Source organism: Pollicipes pollicipes, unplaced genomic scaffold (assembly GCF_011947565.3).
Source record: "Pollicipes pollicipes isolate AB1234 unplaced genomic scaffold, Ppol_2.1 Scaffold_3447;HRSCAF=4054_pilon_pilon_pilon, whole genome shotgun sequence".
Lineage (NCBI taxonomy): Eukaryota > Metazoa > Arthropoda > Thecostraca > Pollicipedomorpha > Pollicipedidae > Pollicipes > Pollicipes pollicipes.
Genome location: NW_023596297.1, coordinates 10972234 through 10990869, shown reverse-complemented (window position 1 = coordinate 10990869; position 18636 = coordinate 10972234). Strand labels below are relative to the sequence as shown.

At 58.3% G+C, this 18636-nt stretch overlaps 1 protein-coding gene across 2 annotated transcripts; it reads left to right on the top strand.

The window, feature by feature from the left end:
• Positions 1-6: 6 nt before the first annotated feature.
• Positions 7-18635, top strand: LOC119091270 (putative RNA-binding protein 46). Of its 2 annotated transcripts, XM_037213960.1 has the most exons (9): positions 7-742; positions 7710-7884; positions 10788-10959; positions 11973-12108; positions 12575-12661; positions 14070-14183; positions 15019-15148; positions 16109-16258; positions 16670-18635. In XM_037213960.1, the coding sequence occupies exons 1-9, from the start codon at positions 32-34 to the stop codon at positions 16744-16746; spliced, it is 1752 nt and encodes a 583-aa protein (XP_037069855.1). In that variant the 5' UTR covers positions 7-31; the 3' UTR covers positions 16747-18635. The 2 variants fall into 2 exon arrangements, with proteins under 2 accessions (XP_037069855.1, XP_037069856.1); XM_037213961.1 differs by lacking the exon at positions 12575-12661.
• Position 18636: the final 1 nt, after the last annotated feature.

The window sequence follows — 18636 nt, the reverse complement described above, 5'->3', positions numbered from 1 at the left end:
CCATCACCAGGACAACGCACCTGTTGCAGGCATGCCGGACACGGAGCGCGCCGAGCCGGCGCCGGCGGGGCGTCCCGAGAACCGCACCGCCGCCAAGACCAACGACATCGCGCTGCTCAAGCTGATGGAGCGCACTGGCTACAACATCATCCAGGAAAACGGCCAGCGCAAGTACGGCGGGCCACCGCCCAACTGGACGGGCCCGCCGCCCGTCAAGGGCAGCGAGGTGTTCGTGGGCAAGATTCCGCGCGACCTGTTCGAAGACGAGCTGGCGCCCGTCTTCGAGACGGTCGGCAAAATCTACGAGGTGCGGCTGATGATGGACTTTAGCGGCTCAAACCGCGGCTACGCCTTCGTCATGTTCAGCACGCCTTCGGAGGCGAGCGCGGCCGTGCGCCGGCTCAACAACTACGAGATCCGCAAGGGTCGCTACATTGGCGTGGTCAAGTCGGTGGACAACTGCCGCCTGTTCGTGGGTGGCCTGCCCAAGAACAAGGTCAGAGACGAGATCTTCGACGAGATGGCGAAGGTGACTGAGGGCGTGGTGGACGTGATCGTGTACAGCTCGGTGACCGACAAGAGCAAGTCGCGAGGCTTCGCGTTCGTCGAGTACAAGAACCACAAGGCGGCGGCGATGGCACGCCGCAAGCTCATCCCGGGCCGCATCCAGCTGTGGGGGCAGACGATCGCCGTCGATTGGGCTGAGCCCGAGCCGGACGTCGATGAGGAGACCATGTCCAAGGTGAGTCAGCCGCGCCGCGGCACGCTGCGACGACGGCGGAGTCGGGTGGGGCGCTGTGCTGGGGTCGAAGGCTGCTCCAGCTATGAGTCACGTCTGTATGAAGCGTATCTGCACCGGACAAATGATCGCATAACATTTAAAGGGAATGTTTCACGCTTGAAGATATTAAAGCAAGCATCAGATATAAGCTCACTTACAACTAATGGTATGCTTTGTAAGTGGAAAGGGCTGCTGTTAACAACACAACTGTCTGCTAAGTAAATATGCCCCTCAATACGTCATGGTTTGATGACATCATCGTACCTTGCATGACATTGATTTAGAGCCAGTTAACGGTTGTTTTATCTGGAAATTGCACTCACCAACGCCAGATATGAACGCCTCCACAAACCTATCTTTCTTTGCCTTGATCGCGCATTATTGTTGAATGTCAGGATTCGAATGGCATTGTTATAACGTCAAGAATGCCAAGGTTATTTTGAAATTCTCTCCCCGATATACCTTTCCCCATTTCCGCGATCGTGTGGGTCAGAAACTAGAGGGGCCTGGCTTCTAAATAAAGGCAGAATTGTGAACAGCACCGGAAGGTCTTCAATTTGGATTTTTTAGGTCTAAACCCGTATAAATGTTGAACACCCTCTAGTGCGCGGGTGTTTGGGCGTTTGGTTCGTCCGGCCCGAGTTCTTGGTCACATTTTGTTTCGATTCTTGAACACTACTATTGCTTAAATGAGGTATTGAAGTAATATCGTCACTTCATCCTCCAAACCCAGCTTTGTGGGGCGTGCTGGCGTCTAAACACCGATATTCAGCATGTTACGCCGCACTCCGCTGATTCCAGTTGAGAAAAGTATCAAAATGAATGATCGTATGATCAGACTGAAATGATCACTACGCAACCTTTGGTGTGTTATATCTTGCAGTTACATGTTCTGACCACCAAGCTACGATAGCTTTGTGTTTTAATTCGTAGTCTTGGATGCATCGATCATTGTCTTGACTTGTTATTGACATTTTCTGATTTCATTGCCGACATATTCCTTAGACGGGTTGACTTAATGCTATCCGTATCAACACCTTCGCGTAGTTAAACAACAAACATCAACGCGGTTATGCACAGCTACATAACAAACCTCTACGCGATTAACTACAGCCTTTTATTTGTGGCATTGCAAGACCATATTGAAACATGTAACTAGATGGGCTGTGTCGCAACTGTTTCTTTGCGTTATTTGGCCGACGACGGTTAGGGCGGATTAGTCCGGTAAATCCGCTTATGTTTGTGTCGTCTGGCTTACAAGGAAAGTGGTCTGCGAACATAACGAGCGTTTGAACCGATCGATGGCTGAATTGAATCTGACCTTAATTTTGCGATGTTCGTTGTTCCCCCCCCCCCCTGCCCCTTTGCGTTACTTGTGGCTTGCGTATTTCTTAAGTTTCGGGGATTCTCGGTGTTACACAAGTACTTTATCCGTCATGTCCGGTTCACGGGTCGCCTTGGCGTGGCGGCCAATGTTTGGGGCCTAATCACGGCTGTGCCGCGGGCCACAGTGGCGGACTGTCGCTGTCACGGGTCGCCTTGGCGTGGCGGCCAATGTTTGTGGCCTAATCACGGCTGTGCCGCGGGCCACAGTGGCGGACTGTCGCTGCGTTCCATAGAAGGGCTAGCGGCTTTATACGTCGCGTTCCTCTAAGCAAACCAACAAAAACCGCAGCGGCCCTCACTTCGCCGTCACGGGGTGCCGATGGCGTAATGGTTGACGCATCTGCGTGAACCTACTGCGCGTCTGGGAAACCAGAGATCCGGGGTTCGGTTCCCCGCGGTGTCCGCTCTTTCTGCGACGGTAAGAGGCAGGCGACGCCATGAAGCCTCAGCAGCTGAGTGCGTCATGAATCCCCCATGACATGGACATTTCATCTGCATGCGCTCGCGGGACAGCTTTGCGAAAGCTACGCCTTGCAGGCGATGCCGAACCATTGTCTTGTAAGGAAGGCGTGCGAGGGCGACTGGGCGACCCTTCCGCTGGTGCGGAGATTTTAACGCGGGAAATAAGGCGTGGCAAACGTGTGCTCGACTCGGCAGAGTCTATTTTTTTCGATTTCGGAGTCTGTTAAAATGTCGCTCTGAGTCAGGTTCAAGTTTACTTTGAAAACTGCAATCGGAGTCAAGTTGACTCAGCTGTGGTACTAAATCATGTTGCAGGCAACGCCATTGGCTGACGACGGCTATATTTATAGTTGCTTTTAATGGAGTCTAACTGCGTAAATTATGTGCTGAACAACGTGAAAGGTGATTTATGGGAGCAAGCCTTGCATGTAAGCAACTGGAATCAACTTCCGGGAGCCGATTTCTGTCATTAGGTGCAATTTGCTCGAATCAAAGTCAGCCAACTCAAATAACTTTTAGGCAACTGGAGCAAGAGTGTAGTCATCTCCAACTTGTGAACATCCGTGGTATTCAGTCAAAATCAACTGCATGCCTTGAGCCGGGGTCAGAGTCGACCCTGTCAAACGGAGGTCGAGCACGAGTCTGGAGTGGGAGAGGCAGTGGAAGCTGCCGTGGGGTACAGCAGCGGGGTGCTGGCGCCTATGCAGTGATCGGTGTCGGCGGCGGTGTCGTGTGCGGCCGTCCGCCGGCGTCCCGTGGTCCCGGCGGCGGCGGCGGCGTCCGCGGCGGCTGCGGCGGCTGACGGCCACTTGTCCCGGCCACGCCATATCTAATCGGCCGCCGATCAGGTTTTCAGCGACGTCAGGTGCGACCTGAAAATCGGCGCGTCCCAAGCTGTCCCGCCCATCCCCCCTCCCCCCGGACGCGTGCTGTCCCTGGCATGCTCGTGCATCCGGATTATAGTTGTGATGTCAGTATCCGAGGCTGGTGAGCACACAAAACAAAAACGAAAGACAAATCTTGCAGCATCTCAAACAAAATTTGGAACGAATGGTGACAAATGGGTATGCAGGCTATGCCCTTAATCCAAGATTCCGAAGGATCCTACAACAGATGTGGTTGTGATGAGGTGAAAGAAACGCATTTCCTCACATTCCAACCCGCTTGCACTCGTAATGTGAAATAAATGCATTTCCTAAAATGTCAGATTTCGAATATTCGTCAACCACTTAAAAAGCAATTGTGCACCACCAGACATAAGTTATTTAACATAAAATAAAAGCCTTCTGCCGCTGTGTCGATGCGTGGTGGCGCGTTTAGTGGCCGAGCGTGGCTCGCATGACGGGCAGGGCGGGGCGGGGCGGGGCGGGGGAGGCGCGCCGCTCGCGGGACGTCCCAGGGCCTGTGGCTGCTCTGGCCGCGGTCGGGTGTCGGTCGCGGGGATGGCGGATCATGTTCGCCGGCGGCGGCCGAACAGCGGGACGGACGCCAGCTGGAGGTCAGCGTATCTGCTCCGTTTTCCAGTGTTGGTTTGTGTGACACAAGGGAGGCTACACTGAGGCATTGCTCCGTCCGACCGGGTCGGGTGGAGGTCTAGACAGGCAGCGAACTCGGGTGGAGGTCTAGACAGGCAGCGAACTCGGGGTATGGAATCGGGTTGGCTCTCGTTGTCAGTTGACGAGAGGATTGAACCTTCGCAGTCCGGGTAACTGAATGACGGAACCGGAGAGGAAAACCATCGCTCGAGACAGAAAGTCAGTGGCGTTAGTGCGAACTGAGCTGCACGCCATGTTACTGGAGGATCGCGGTGGAAAACTCAGCAATCCGCGGGCATTTGTTGGGAGACAGCGGACATTTGCTGTACACCCCGCTGCTGTGTGCTGCCCGGCCCAGCCCTCGCTAGAATCTCAACAACGGGCAACCCCACAGGTCTATGGCTTTGATCGCACGGTCGAGCTCCGCAGCCAGGTGGTTGTCGCAACAGGCGTCATTAGCGACATGCACCAATGCTAACCTGGAGACCCCTCAACGCAGCAGAGGCCGCCCAACCAGCCACGATATCAGCGGCCGTGACTCTTGAGCCGTGACTCATCCCTTGACTCAGCGTGCACAGGTCGGCTAGCCGGTGCGGTGCCGCCGAGCCGGTGCACCGCGATAGTGCAGGTCGCCCTTGCCCCCCCCCCCCCCCCGCCGGTCGGTCGTCCGAGTGGGCATGTGTGACCGGCGCGGCGGACGTCCGGCCCAGGACACCGGCGGCCGAGCCGCCTCCGAGAGCGGCACCGTTCGGCCGCCGTGACAAGGCTCACGGAGCGGTGCTGCCACTGTGACAAGGCTCACGAAGCGGTGCCGCCCGGCCGCTGTAGCGAGGCTCGTGGAGCGGTGCCGCCCGGCCGCTGTAGCGAGGCTCATGGAGCGGTGCCGCCTGGCCGCTGTATCGAGGCTCACGGAGCGGTGCCGGCCACTGTGGCGAGACTCGTGGAGCGGTGCCGGCCGCTGTGGCGAGGCTCACGGAGCGGTGCCGCCCGGGCGCTGTAGCGAGGCTCACGGAGCGGTGCCGGCCACTGTGGCGAGGCTCGTGGAGCGGTGCCGCCCGGCCGCTGTAGCGAGGCTCATGGAACGGTGCCGGCCACTGTGGCGAGGCTCACGGAGCGGTGCCGCCCGGCCGCTGTAGCGAGGCTCATGGAACGGTGCCGGCCACTGTGGCGAGGCTCACGGAGCGGTGCCGCCTGGCCGCTGTAGCGAGGCTCACGGAGCGGTGCCGGCCACTGTGGCGAGACTCGTGGAGCGGTGCCGCCTGGCCGCTGTAGCGAGGCTCACGGAGCGGTGCCGCCCAGCCACTGTGGCGAGGCTCACGGAGCGGTGCCGCATGGCCGCTGTAGCGAGGCTCACGGAACGGTGCCGGCCACTGTGGCGAGGCTCACGGAGCGGTGCCGCCTGGCCGCTGTAGCGAGGCTCACGGAGCGGTGCCGGCCACTGTGGCGAGGCTCGTGGAGCGGTGCCGCCTGGCCGCTGTAGCGAGGCTCACGGAGCGGTGCCGCCCAGCCACTGCGGCGAGGCTCATGGAGCGGTGCCGTCTGGCCGCTGCAGCGAGGCTCACGGAACGGTGCCGGCCACTGTGGCGAGGCTCACGGAGCGGTGCCGCCTGGCCGCTGTAGCGAGGCTCACGGAGCGGTGCCGGCCACTGTGGCGAGGCTCACGGAGCGGTGCCGCCTGGCCGCTGTAGCGAGGCTCACGGAACGGTGCCGGCCACTGTGGCGAGGCTCACGGAGCGGTGCCGCCTGGCCGCTGTAGCGAGGCTCACGGAACGGTGCCGGCCACTGTGGCGAGGCTCACGGAGCGGTGCCGCCTGGCCGCTGTAGCGGGGCTCACGGAACGGTGCCGGCCACTGTGGCGAGGCTCACGGAGCGGTGCCGCCTGGCCGCTGTAGCGAGGCTCACGGAGCGGTGCCGCCCAGCCACTGTGGCGAGGCTCATGGAGCGGTGCCGTCTGGCCGCTGTGACGGTGCCGCCCGGCCGCTGTGGCGAGGCACACGAAGCCACGCGAGCTCTCCGTCCGAGCTTGAGAAGAACATGCCGCACCTGCGGACTTTCAGGAGAAAGGAGCACGTAGATGGTCTCTTGACTGAAGGCACCTTTTGTCCTTTTCATGTATGACGTGCACGATTCATCCAGTTATTAAACAAGGCATGTGAAAACTCGGGGAATTTTAGTGCGAGCTTTTTGGTCGCAAAAAACCGCGAGATCAAAGCAAAGAGAATGCCATGTTCCATGCGTCACAAGAGAACATACTGTCGTTGATAAAGCGTCTCACTGGGAACGGCTGACCGTGACCGTGGCAGGTCTCCCGAAACCAAGGAAAGAAATGTTTCGCTCAAAGCATAGGTCACCTCACGACGCCAAGTTATTGCGGCCGGTAGCATGCGTCCCACCATTGTGCTCTATCATACCTAGATGTTTTTGACGTGCATGCCATGTGCTGACGTGTCGTGCAAGCGCTCGGGTAGCGACACAGGTAGTTCTCACAGTAGGCTTGTGTCTGTGCTTCGGTTCTCAGTGTGTCCCGGTGTCTGCCCCGGCTTCCGCCGCACCATTGTACCACATTTCCCGTTGTCTGTGTTCCGTCTCCACCGTGTCAAGGTGTTTATGTCCCGGTTTTGCTGTGTCACGGTGTTTGTGGCCCGGCTCCACAGTGTCTGTGTCCCGGTTACCACCTTGTCACGGTGTCTGTGTTCCGGCTATCCCCGTGTCACGTTGTCTTGGGTCCGGCTACCCCCGTGTCACGGTGGCTGTGTCCCAGTTACCAACTTGACACGGTGTCTGGGTCCCGGCTGCACCGTGTCACGGTGTCTGTGTCCTGGCTCCACCGTGTCACGGTGTCTGTACCCCGGCTACTACGTTTTCATGGTGTCTGTGTCCCGGCTACCCCCGTGTCACGGCGTCTGTACTGTCCTCGGCTCTACCGTATCACGGTGTCCTTGTCCCGGCTACTCCCGTATCACGGCTTCTGTTCCCGGCTCTACCGTGTCACGATGTCTTTGTCCCGGCTACTCCCGTATCACGGCGTCTGTACCCGGCTCCACTGTGGCATGATGTCTTTGTCCCGGCTACTCCCGTATCACGGCGTCTGTACTGTACTCGGCTCTACCGTATCACGGTGTCTTTGCCCCGGCTACTCCCGTATCACGGCTTCTGTACCCGGCTCTACCGTATCACGGTGTCTTTGCCCCGGCTACTCCCGTATCACGGCTTCTGTACCCGGCTCTACCGTGTCACGGTGTCTTTGTCCCGGCTACTCCCGTATCACGGCGTCTGTACCCGGCTCCTACCGTGTCACGGTGTCCGTGTCCCGGCTCCATCGTGTCACGGTGTCTGTGCCCGGGCTTCACCGTGTCACGGTGTCTGTGTCCCGGCTACCCCCTGTCACAGTTTCTGTACCCCGGCTACCCCCGTGTCACGGTGTCTGTGTCCGGGCTACCCCCGTGTCACAGTCTCTGTACCCCGGCTACCCGCGTGTCACGGTGTCTGCGCTCGGACCGGGCTTGCGTCAGCTGACGGCGGCCGGTGCTGCGCGGCTGGCGCAGGTGACGGTGCTGTACGTCCGGAACCTGCTGCTGTCCACAACCGAAGACCAGATTCGGGACGCCTTCAGTCGCGCCGCAGACGGCGGCGTGGAGCGCGTCAAGAAACTGCGCGACTTCGCCTTCGTCCACTTCGCCAGCAGGGACAAGGCCACCCGCGCCCAGGAGAAACTCGACCGTGAGTGCCCCGCACGCGTCTGCATCTGTGTGTGTGCGCGCTTGTGTTTGTGTATATTTCTGTGATAAATTTTGGCAGATAATGCTTGACTGTCTGGATTGGGAATTGATGCCGCGTGCAAGGCAATTTGTGTTGAGTCAAAGTGAAGTCGATTCCACTCGCGGCTCGTACCGTTGGGAATCCAAATTTGGTTTGCCTTACCGGCTGAACTGATTGACTGTAAGTTGACGGAAATGCCAGATATGGGTATGATTTATATGGGCTAATATATCTTTTTTTCTTTGGAGGATGGGGCTCCAGGCACATATCTGTTTGCTATATATATATTAGATCGTCAGCCCATATATATAGATGGGCTGATATGGACTTGAAGTTATTGGTTCTAATTCGACTTGAGCATAAACATTACGACACATTTTCTCATCCGGGTAGCTCATATGCGCAGCAAATGGAACACTGCATATCTGTATTCCTGTATGATAAAATGCATATCCTTCATAGGTTTTTTATGAAGCCTACAACACTTCCACTACACAACACTTACACTACAGCCAATTGAACCAAATCTCCCAATATGAGACCTGTGCATTGGGTGCTGATGCCAAGAACATGTACCCAGGGTAGTGTCATGCAACGTTGTGACTTTCCTCGATGGAGCCCTAAGGAATGTTGGATGGAGCTGTTTATGTGCCATGCTTCATGTCCAGCACATTTGCGAGACGAACAATTCATGCAATACAATGCAATACATCGTATTTTTCATTCACTTCTCTTACCTCGACAATGCGCTGTGCACTGGCGAGAAAAGATCAGACCTTTGTAAAATACCACGCCACTTACTACCGGACGCAAAATCGAGGTGAACTAAAAAACACATGCTTTGCCACTTGGAAAATGGGTCTGAATCAACCCCCTGCGCCTATACAAGTTGGAATTGCTGGCATCCTCTAAAACGAAGACAACCACGAGTCTGATGTACGGTGTTTGAATTTTATAATCACAAGATGTCAATGAATTTCCCATTATATATATATATATATATATATATATATATATATATATATATATATACGTACATACATACATACATGCATACATACATACATACATACATACATACATGCATACATACATACATACATACATGCATTCATACATACATACATACATATAACTGGACGCTGGGGTGCTGCCGGCACTGTACCTTCCGCCGGTCATTACCCGCAGCTGCTGGCATGTCCGTATCAGTTTGCATGGTCTCCACAGCGACGGCGGCTGGTTGGCCGGCGCCACGTATTGTTTCGATAACGTCTGGGGTCTCCAACGGGAAATGGGGTGAGAGCGCTGGCGCGATCGCCTGGTATCGCACCCCTCCCCAGGGTCCAGTCATCGGCTGACCTAAAAAACCCGCCGGCTCCTCCCAGTCATTGGCAAGGTGCAACGTACACACGCCTGGTTCGGTCAGCTTTTCACTCAGCGTTGGCAGACACTCAGGCATTCATATTTTCACGTCAAATTTAGCAAACGGATATGTGCACAGACCCCCGCCCCCCCAAAGAATCCATGGATCCGATCCCAGGATCCCATTATCAGAGCCCAACGGGATCCCGGACCCACCCTGGGATCCATGCTCATGTCTGAAAGCAAAGCGTGAATTCACGCTGAATTGGTACCATGTGCAAATGGCAGGGATCTTTTCTCATTAGTTGCACCGTTTTAAGCTATTCGCCATTAATAACGATAGAAGTGATGGAAGATGATAAACGATTATTTCTGGACGAAATCTGTCTCAATTTTGAGCTGCGTATGCTAGCTGCATCTCGGCGACTGACTCGAGATTGACCACATGCCGGGGTGTCAGTGACGTGTTGAGTCTCTCCTTCATCTAATGTGTGCCTGACGGTCACATTTGAACCACCTTTTCTCCCTCTGACGTCAGCATGGTGCGGCGTCCCTGCTGTTGACCGCACGATCCGGACTACCGGTCGCCGGCCAGCTGTCACGCTATGGTGCAGTCGATGCTGTTAAATTCTCAACACGGCCAATTGAGACAGCTAGCCGAGTCAAGTTCTGGTGCGGCGTTTGGGAGATCATGGCGCCGTCAGCTGTCTGTGCTCAGATCACGAGACGGCACTGGCTGGGCGCGCATGATGCCGCCTTATCTGCCGGCTGAACCTTGCCCGCGATAGCGGCTCTGGCCGCCTAATCCGGGCATATCAGTCAAAAGACCATCTTCCCTCAAGGCTGGCCTCGGCTGGCGCTGCGTGATCGCAGATGGCTGTTAGTTTCCGTGAGCGGAAATGCTCAGCTGGTTATGCCGTGCGATCGTCGCTGTCACTGACTGTCATGTGTCATGTTGTATGTTGGTTTGTCCTAGCCGTACATCCGCCCACTTCACTGTTTCCATGTGTATGTGCTCACGTGATCAGTGTGCGTTCGCTCTCAGACACGGACCGGCCCGGAGCAGAAGCGCGTGTCAGGTGCCGTTCATTGTCCACCGCTGCTCCCTATCCACGGAACCTGTCGTTCCTGTCCACGGAACCTGTCGTTACCAGCGGCCTGTCATCACCAGGGCTGTCACCAGCGGCCTGTCCCCAGACACGGACCGAGACGGCCCGGTGTCACCCACCGTTGTTTCCCGCGCTGTCACCAGCGCCCTGTCGTCACCAGTGCTGTCGCCAGCGTTCTGTCCCCAGACGCGGACCCGGACGGCTCGGTTTCACCTACTGTTGTTTGCAGCGCTGTCACCAGCGGCCTGTCCCCAGACACGGATCTGGACGGCCCGGTGTCACCCACTGTTGTCTCCCGCGCTGTCACCAGCGGCCTGTCCCCAGACACGGATCTGGACGGCCGGGTGTCACCCGCTGTTGTCTCTCGCGCTGTCACCAGCGGCCTGTCCCCAGACACGGACCTGGACGGCTCGTTGGTGGAGGTCACGTGGGCCAAGCCGATCGACAAGTCGCGACACGACCGGTACAAGGCGGCGGCCCACTGCGCGGTGTACCCGACCGCGCCACACGGCTTCGTCTCCGAGGCGCCCTTCTTCAGTCTGTCACCGGGACTCGGCAGCCCCGGGTACGTGCCTGTGCGATGCCCTGGCGAAATCTTTCAGTGGTGGAGTTCAGAGTTAGGAGGAAAGGGAGGAGGAGGCAGTGGAGGGAGGTGCAGCGCCTTGGTTTCGAATTCACCTTTTGAGTCGCTCAGCGCATCCTAACGATATGCTGGTAGAACCCCTGGTTTTCGATCTCATCTTCCGACCTGCGCGGTACACCGTAGTGACAGGCGGCTCGGACGCATCGTGATGACACGTGGGCTAACGCAGTATCGAACCTTTTATACTCCACCTGAAACGGTCAGCTCCATGACTGTCACCTTACTGACGTTTGGCCGCGTTCTCAAAGTTCCGCATGGCTAAAACGTGAAAGGTCGTAACACTGGCCATTCGTAGCGGGATGCTGCAGTCGCAGCATATTTACCTGCCCATTGCGTTCTGTCTTCACTTCACTGCTTTCACACATTGCTTTGAAGGCTTGGAGCGGTTATATCTAAAATTCATCATTGTGGGTAACTCCTAAGGTTCGCCGGGGTCATATCCTAAAATTATGCGTAAGCCCCTTATGCCCATTATATATTATATCACGAACCGGCGACTGGTATATGCCAGTAAGAGCGTAAAGACTTCACAGGTAGTGTTGGGATAGCCCGTCTTCAAAACTCAGGTCAATGGCGGGATGTTTTCACTGTATTGGCTTAGAACTCAGCTGACAAATACAAGGCTAGGCAGAGGTTATAAAATTGCTTTAATCTCATTAAAGGATATCTGATAGACTGGTTAAACGCATGGAACACCATTCCTTTTGGTTCAGGTGCACCGGTCCAACTACCACACACCGTCACTAGAAGCATGCGGCGTGTAAGCGATGCATAATTCCCCGTTACAGTTCCCGTAAGCCTCCTCGGCGAGCCCCTGTAAGCCTCCTCGGCGAGCCCCTGCAAGCCCCCTCGGCGAGATCCTGTAAGCCCCCTCGGCGAGATCCTGCTGGCCGTCCGAGTGGCCTGCTCTGACCAGGTGGCGCTGCTGTCGGCAGGTCACCTGTCCAACCGGTGTTCCGCTCGCCCAACAAGCAGCGGGGACGGGGCGCGGCTGGCGTGCGCGGCAGGGCGTTCCTGCCCGGCTCGCCGGCGGCCGGCCGTGCCGCCGTTGGCCACAGGAAGCCCGTGGAGGTAAGCGACGCCTCGTCCGCGGCGCCGGCCTCCGTGTTATGTTCACCTAGGGTGTCTTTGGGCACCCTGTACTACTGCGCCGTGTGCCCCGTTTTAACGGTATTTTCCGAACTGTATTCTTGGCTGTCAAAAAAGTTAATCCTGGATCTTCAGCTCGTTCGCGCTTTATTTATTCGTTTGTAGCCACATACCACTTGCAAATTAAAGTACTGAAATGGAGTGTAAGGGCCACAGCGGTTCCAATTCCTCACTGCACCTTTGCTGAAAGGTCATAGGCCCCCTCCGCCACAAAATCATGTGATTACTCCGCGGAATTTCATCAAGCGTGCCTTCTGTACTGTTTCGGATCGGCCACACGCGAGCGGCGGCTGCATCAGCCACCAGCGGAGCTCGGCTCCCGAGGGCGTGCTCGCCAGCAGGAGCGTCTTCGCCGCAGGCTGACAGTGCTGGCGGCGGCTGGTTTCAGATGCGTGCTCTGCTGGACTTCTCACCTGACCTCGAGCTCGTGCTCACTAACCCGTGCACACTGAAACCCATGCGGAATGCGGTACAGGTAGTGACGCGGGCTCGTGGGCGTCCATACTCGCCGGGCGGGGTGGTGTGGCGCTGGCTGCCCTCCTCGGCTTCTGCTCCTGCTGGGCTCCTGCTCATGCTGTCGTGTCTGCTACCCGGTTCTCTCGTCGGCCACGCCGCCGGGCGGATGTCGCTGGAGCTCAGTGTCGTCTGGCGCTTGCCTGAGCAGACGTGCCGAGCCTGTCTGTCCTGGTTGTTACGCCGCGATCCTTTGGCTGGCCTCGGCTTGGACGGCAGGCTGATGGGCTCGGCTGGACGGCAGGCTGCTGAGCCCGGCTGGGGTCACCGACCTCGGCGCTGTCTTCCGACCCGTCTGTCCCCGGTGCCTCGTTGTTGGGTCGTTCGGGGCCTTGCCGCGCTGTGTCGTCAGCCTTTCCTCTGCGACAGGCGCCTTTCAGTGAGGCACTTTACGGTGCGGTCGGCAGAGCTGTCGCCTCTGCCAGGCAGAGTTGTCTCCAAGGGCGGCTGCCACCATTACTGTGTTGTCCCGTCCAGCTTTACGGTGCGGTTGTGTGCGTCCTCTGCTGGGCAGAGCTGCCATCGTGGGCAGCTGCCACCATCGCTGTGTTGTCTCCGTACAGCTTAACGGTCTGGTGGACGGCACCGGGCAGGGCTGCCATCGAGGGCAGCTGCCACCACCGCTGTGTTGTCTCCGTACAGCTTTACGGTCTGGTGGACGGCGCCGGGCAGGGCTGCCATCGAGGGCAGCTGCCACCACCGCTGTGTTGTCTCCGTCCAGCTGCATGGTCACGAGCTTCGCATTATCGTTTGGCAGAATTCGTGCCCGCCTTTGGCAGCGTTAGCGACGCGTTGATCCGCACTCGATGTCTGTGCTGTTTGCTATGCCTGGTTTGGTTTCGCTGTTTTCGTTTTCGGCGTAACTCACAATAGTACCATTTTGGCATCCACCCTACCATAAAGCTATTGTGCTGTGCTCATTCGTGTCAGTTCGCTGAAGGCGATAATTTCTTGCAATTCGCTTTCATCATTTGCTTTCAATTGTCAAATGAGAGCAATACAGTAAGTTTCTCGACGGTATTTCGCTTTGGGACGGGTCATGTTTTGTCAGATTGTCTTGAAGGTCTTGAAGCAAAGCACCCACTCTCGCTGTTCCAATCGTCTGCAAGTTACTTTGTTCGGCGCCGAATGCCCTTTTCAGAGCGATTCATCAAGTCGTCAGCGATGCCGTCACGTTGGGCTATGTGTCGTGCACAATGTTCGTACGTTCTACGTTAGCTCACAAACACCGAATCGTCTGCGGCGTGAATTGCCACCATGCCGCCCGCCACTCGAGTGTAATCGCGCACTCGCACTGGCCGCACCCGCGTATAGCCTTGCTCCAACTGCCGTCGGCTTACTGAGCTTATCGTGCTGCTCTTCGTGGCCAGATTCTGCACGATCTGTGCATTAACAACAAGTGGGGCGAACCACAGTACCAGCTGCACTCGACCACCAAGACGACGGGCCAGGCCGACCCTCCCATCCAGCTGTTCATGTACAAGGTCAGTTCAGCTCCGCGCGGTGAGGGGACACCAGCCTCAGTGGGAGTCCCTGTGGTTTCCAGATCCTCCGAGATGCGGCTTACACCCATACACTGCGGCGAAGCGGCCGTACATGATATAGGCTGGGCATTCCACACGGCATGTGTGACTGTCTATCGTGTCGGACTCATCGCGGCCTTGCGTGTCGATGTTTGACGGAGACGCTCCTAGTGCCCCGTGATGGGCTCCCATCTGTCCGTCCCCCCCACCAGTCTGTTCGTACCTCGCCACCGGTCTGTTCGTACCCGTACCTCGCCACCGGTCTGTCCGTACCTCACCACCGGTGTGTCCGTACCTCGCCACCGGTCTGTCCGTACCTCGCCGCCGGTCTGTCTGTACAGCACCACCGGTCTGTTCGAACCTCGCCGCCGGTCTGTTCGTACCTCGTCGCTGGTCTGTCCGTACCTCACCAACGGTCTGTTCGAACCTCGCCGCTGGTCTGTTCGTACCTCGCCGCTGGTCTGTCTGTACCTCACGACCAGTCTGTTCGAACCTCGCCGCCGGTTTGTTCGTTCCTCGCCGCTGGTCTGTCCGTACCTCACCACCGGTCTGTTCGTATCTCGCCGCTGGTCTGTCTGTACCTCACCGCCGGTCTGTCCGTATCTCTTCTTCTGTCTGTCGTTACCTCTCCCCGTTGTGTCGGTACTTCTGTCTCTTGTCTTTCGATCCTCGCCGCCAGTCGGCCTGGTCCTGGTCTGACCCCCGCCAGACAGTCCGGTCCGCCCGGCGGCCGTCACGAGCCGGCGAGCGCCGTCGGTCCGCCGGCGCTCCTCTGACCGGCCCCGCCTCCACACAGGTCACCGTGCCCAGCCTGCCGCCCGAGTACAACACCTTCCAGGGCAGCCGGCTGAGCCTGAACCCGGAGGAGGCGCGCCTGCTTGCCGCCGAGGTGGCGCTCAGTCAGCTGGGAGTGCCGCTGGACAACGGTCAGTGGCGCTCCGGGCCCGGGCGCGGCCCGCGCCTGCACGCGGCTGCCAGCTGCCGCGGCGGCCTGCGAAGCGGGCCTGTTGTAGGCTATTGACGCCTCGCGGGGAGTCTTGATTTGTCTCTTGGGGTAGTAGGAGGCAACCTGTTCCATGGATCATGTGTGGGAGTGAACCAACCGGTTTGTGATAGGTCATATGCCCTAGTATAATCTGGCATGCAAGACAACGGTCGGTTGGGCATGCGACGTCTTCAAATTGCATGCCACGTTAGGCTTATCATTGTCGGGTAAGGTGGTCTCCCATCTTAAATGGTGAAAGGGAAGTATGTCTTCATTTTTACCAGTCCTCTTGCACGCAGGAATCTACATGTGATCACTATTGTCTTGCTGCGATATTGGATGTCCGTGTGCAATCAGACACGGAAATTCCTAGCAAGTTGTCAGACCTGGCACTGCGTCAAGTGCGCGATTGCCTCTCAAGCACCTGCGGGAGGATGTCGACGGCTGCCTGCCATGACCTGCAGGTCGCCACTCACAAACGTCATGGCGTTACATTGTGTGGGGATCAAATGCGACAGCGTGATCCATGTGTGATCTTCACTCCTGGTCCAGCGCGTTTTCGCGCGCCGGGTGGCTAGCACTGTGCTGCCACTGCGCATAGACGCAGTACGTGGAACGTTACCTGCGCCCGTGTTCATAGTAGCAGCAGGTCAACAGCCGGTGGAAGGGTCAGCGTGTCAGCCGGGGAGCCGGAGCTCCGCCGGTCTGACCCGTCCCCGTCGGCTGCCCCGTCCTCGTGGACTGACCTGTTCTCGCCGGGCTGACCATCCCCGCAGGACTGACCCATCCCTGTCGGATTGACCCGAGTCCGCCGGATTGACCCGCGCCCGCTGGATTGACCCATCCCTGTCGGATTGACCCGTGCCCGCCGGACTGACCCGTGCCCGTCGTCGGCTGACAGGCGAGGGCGCTGGCTCGCCGCCCCAGGCCATGCTGTCGCGCCCGATGGCAGCCGCCGGGTACAGCACGCCCTCTCCAAACGGCAGCCCTGGCGGCTACAACGGCGCCTACCAGTTCATGTACAACCCCTGCCTGTTCGGCAAAGTGATCCGTAAGTGGATCCGCCCGGCTCGTCCCGCGGTCTGTCGGTGACGCCGCCGCTTGTGACGCTTTGCACTGGCTGCAGGTGTCGGTGACAGCACCCCGGGTGGTGTATGGGGGAGCTCCATCGGTATGAGGTAGCCCCGTCGAAGCGCTTGCGAACGACTTGCGCCTCTCCTGTGCTGGCCGTTGGTTTTGATCGAGAGCCGGGAATGTTTGCGAGCTTGCACTATCACGGGCCTCGCACTGACGACCGCTCGCCGACCCCAGCAGCGGCCCGCAGCGGTCCCCCCCCCCCCCCCAACGGCGCGCCGCGGCCGGTCCTCATACGTCTCGCCGCGGCACAGCGCGACGTCTCTGCGAGTGTGTTGGGCGTGTGCGCTGTGTGCTGCTCCGTCGCTGACCGTGCCGGACATTCCAGCCGCTTTCGACCACCACGGCATGTACGACGGCTACGGACTGGCTGGCCACCACGGCCACCCGCCGGCCATCTACTGAGCGGCCAGCCCGGCACCCGGGCGCGCTGCGGCGCGACACCCCTCGCGTCGCCCGCTGGCGCCCGGCGTGGATGGAGCCCACCGGACAGCGTGCGCGCGCCAGACTTGCTCCGTCGGCGGCGCGCTAGTGCAAGAAGTACCCTTTGTTTTCGTGAGGAGCGTTTGTTGCATGCCTTTATAGGAAGAACCCTTTATTTTAGCATTCGTGTTTGCTGTAGGTGTGTGGCGGCGGCGTCGCTGCGGAGGTGCCGCTGCGCCGACTGGTGTCCTAAGTTGCGTCTCAACAGGCCGTTGGGTTACGATGGTGGCTAGCCTCTTAGCGCCGCGGCCTTGTGCGGGCCGCCGGCCGTCGTAGCGCTGTTTTAGGTTCGTTACGGTGCAGCCCACTGGCAGTCCTTTGCCGTGATGGACGGGCACGTGTGGGACGTGCGGTCGGTCTCAGTAACCCTACCCCGGCCCCGCACGGCACGCTCGCTGGGCGCGAGAGCCAATACTCAGTCACCGGGCGGTCCGACCGACCTGCTCTCTTTCGCCCGCTCGTGGAACTAGCATTTTGTGGAGTGTCCGCTCGCCCAGGCGTCGCGCTTTGTTGTGATTTCCTGGCGCCGGAGTGGGAGCAGGCCTCGCCTCGCCTCTCCGTGCCGCCTCGATCAGAAGCGATTTCGAGCTGACCCTCTGATAAACTGCTCGCACTTTCCCCGTGCCCCTCCACATTGCAAACCATCGGCCCCTGTCCCTACATGGCGTGGCGCGACGCGCGGCTGCCGGCGCGGGGCTGGAGCGCCCGCCGCCGCCGCCTGTGCCTCGCCCAGTCCGTAGCGTCCGGGAGGCCCAGTCCAGCCGGCGCCAGTCCGCACCGCGAGGACCACGGTAGTCCGGATCTCGAGGACCACGGTTGTCTGGACCTCGAGGGCTTGCTGTGCGCCGGTTGGTAATTCGAGTGATTAGGTTTAGATTTGCGTATCCCGGGATTCTGCGATTGCAGCTCATGTAATATGGGTAGATTAAGGCCAAGCACCGTGCAGTGCTCGCAGGGAACTCGGGCGATGGTCCGAGGCCCTTGTTTAAAACGCCCTCGTAATTTCAGGGGGCAGCGAATTTTGTCTTATCACGTACCGCTGCATTTCCGTGGCAGGAATTGAGTTGTTTTTTGATGGCCAAAAGCGCGACGACGATTCACACGAATCGAGCCTGCTGGTGCTTGCGCTAATTTAATTTGTTTTTAATGCACCTGGGCACGTGCGTTTAGAATAAGTTGTATGATAACATCGGGGCGTTGGCGTGTGGCCTGAGCCCCGAAATGCTTGCGGATCGGAACGCGTCGAGGGACCCAGACCTTTGCGAAGAATCAAGCCATAATTCTGCAATAAACGTTGCTCATACGGATCGTTGTCTCAGTCCGCGGTCTGATATCCAGGCAGAAGGAGACCGAACCGAACGCGTCAGTGCCGGCCAGCGGCGCGGGAACGCGCACCACGGGCGCGGGGGACGTCAGCGATTGAGAGTATGATGGTACCTTCGCACCCCTTCTGCGCTGGGCTGGGTCGCAAAGACGACGGGGCCTGGGCGTCAAGACCATGGAGGGAGACTTGTTCCTCACGCCATACTCGTGGGCCTGAGGGGCGACGAGCGGCAGGCGACGCGCCATGCCGTTTTGTCAATACGTGCTCGAATGCTCCAGCCACAAAGCGGTCCACTGCGTACTTTGCCGGTCCGCACTTCGACCCTTGGCTCCTCGTAGCCGAACGATGCATTTAGAGTTAAACAGCATTCCGCACGAAGTTCAGTCAGTCTTTCGGTAAGATGTTTCTTGTATCACGCGAGGCGAACGTCCGCACCGAGCCGCTGGCGTCATCTGATCGGGGGACTTCGTGACCCCGATCGGAAATGA

Coding starts and splice junctions, on each gene's coding strand:
- LOC119091270 (XM_037213960.1), top strand. CDS start 32: ATGCCGGACACGGAGCGCGCCGAGCCGGCGCCGGCGGGGCGTCCCGAG. Junction 7,885..10,787: donor CGCCCAGGAGAAACTCGACC/GTGAGTGCCCCG, acceptor GCCTGTCCCCAG/ACACGGACCTGGACGGCTCG. Junction 10,960..11,972: donor CCGGGACTCGGCAGCCCCGG/GTACGTGCCTGT, acceptor TGCTGTCGGCAG/GTCACCTGTCCAACCGGTGT.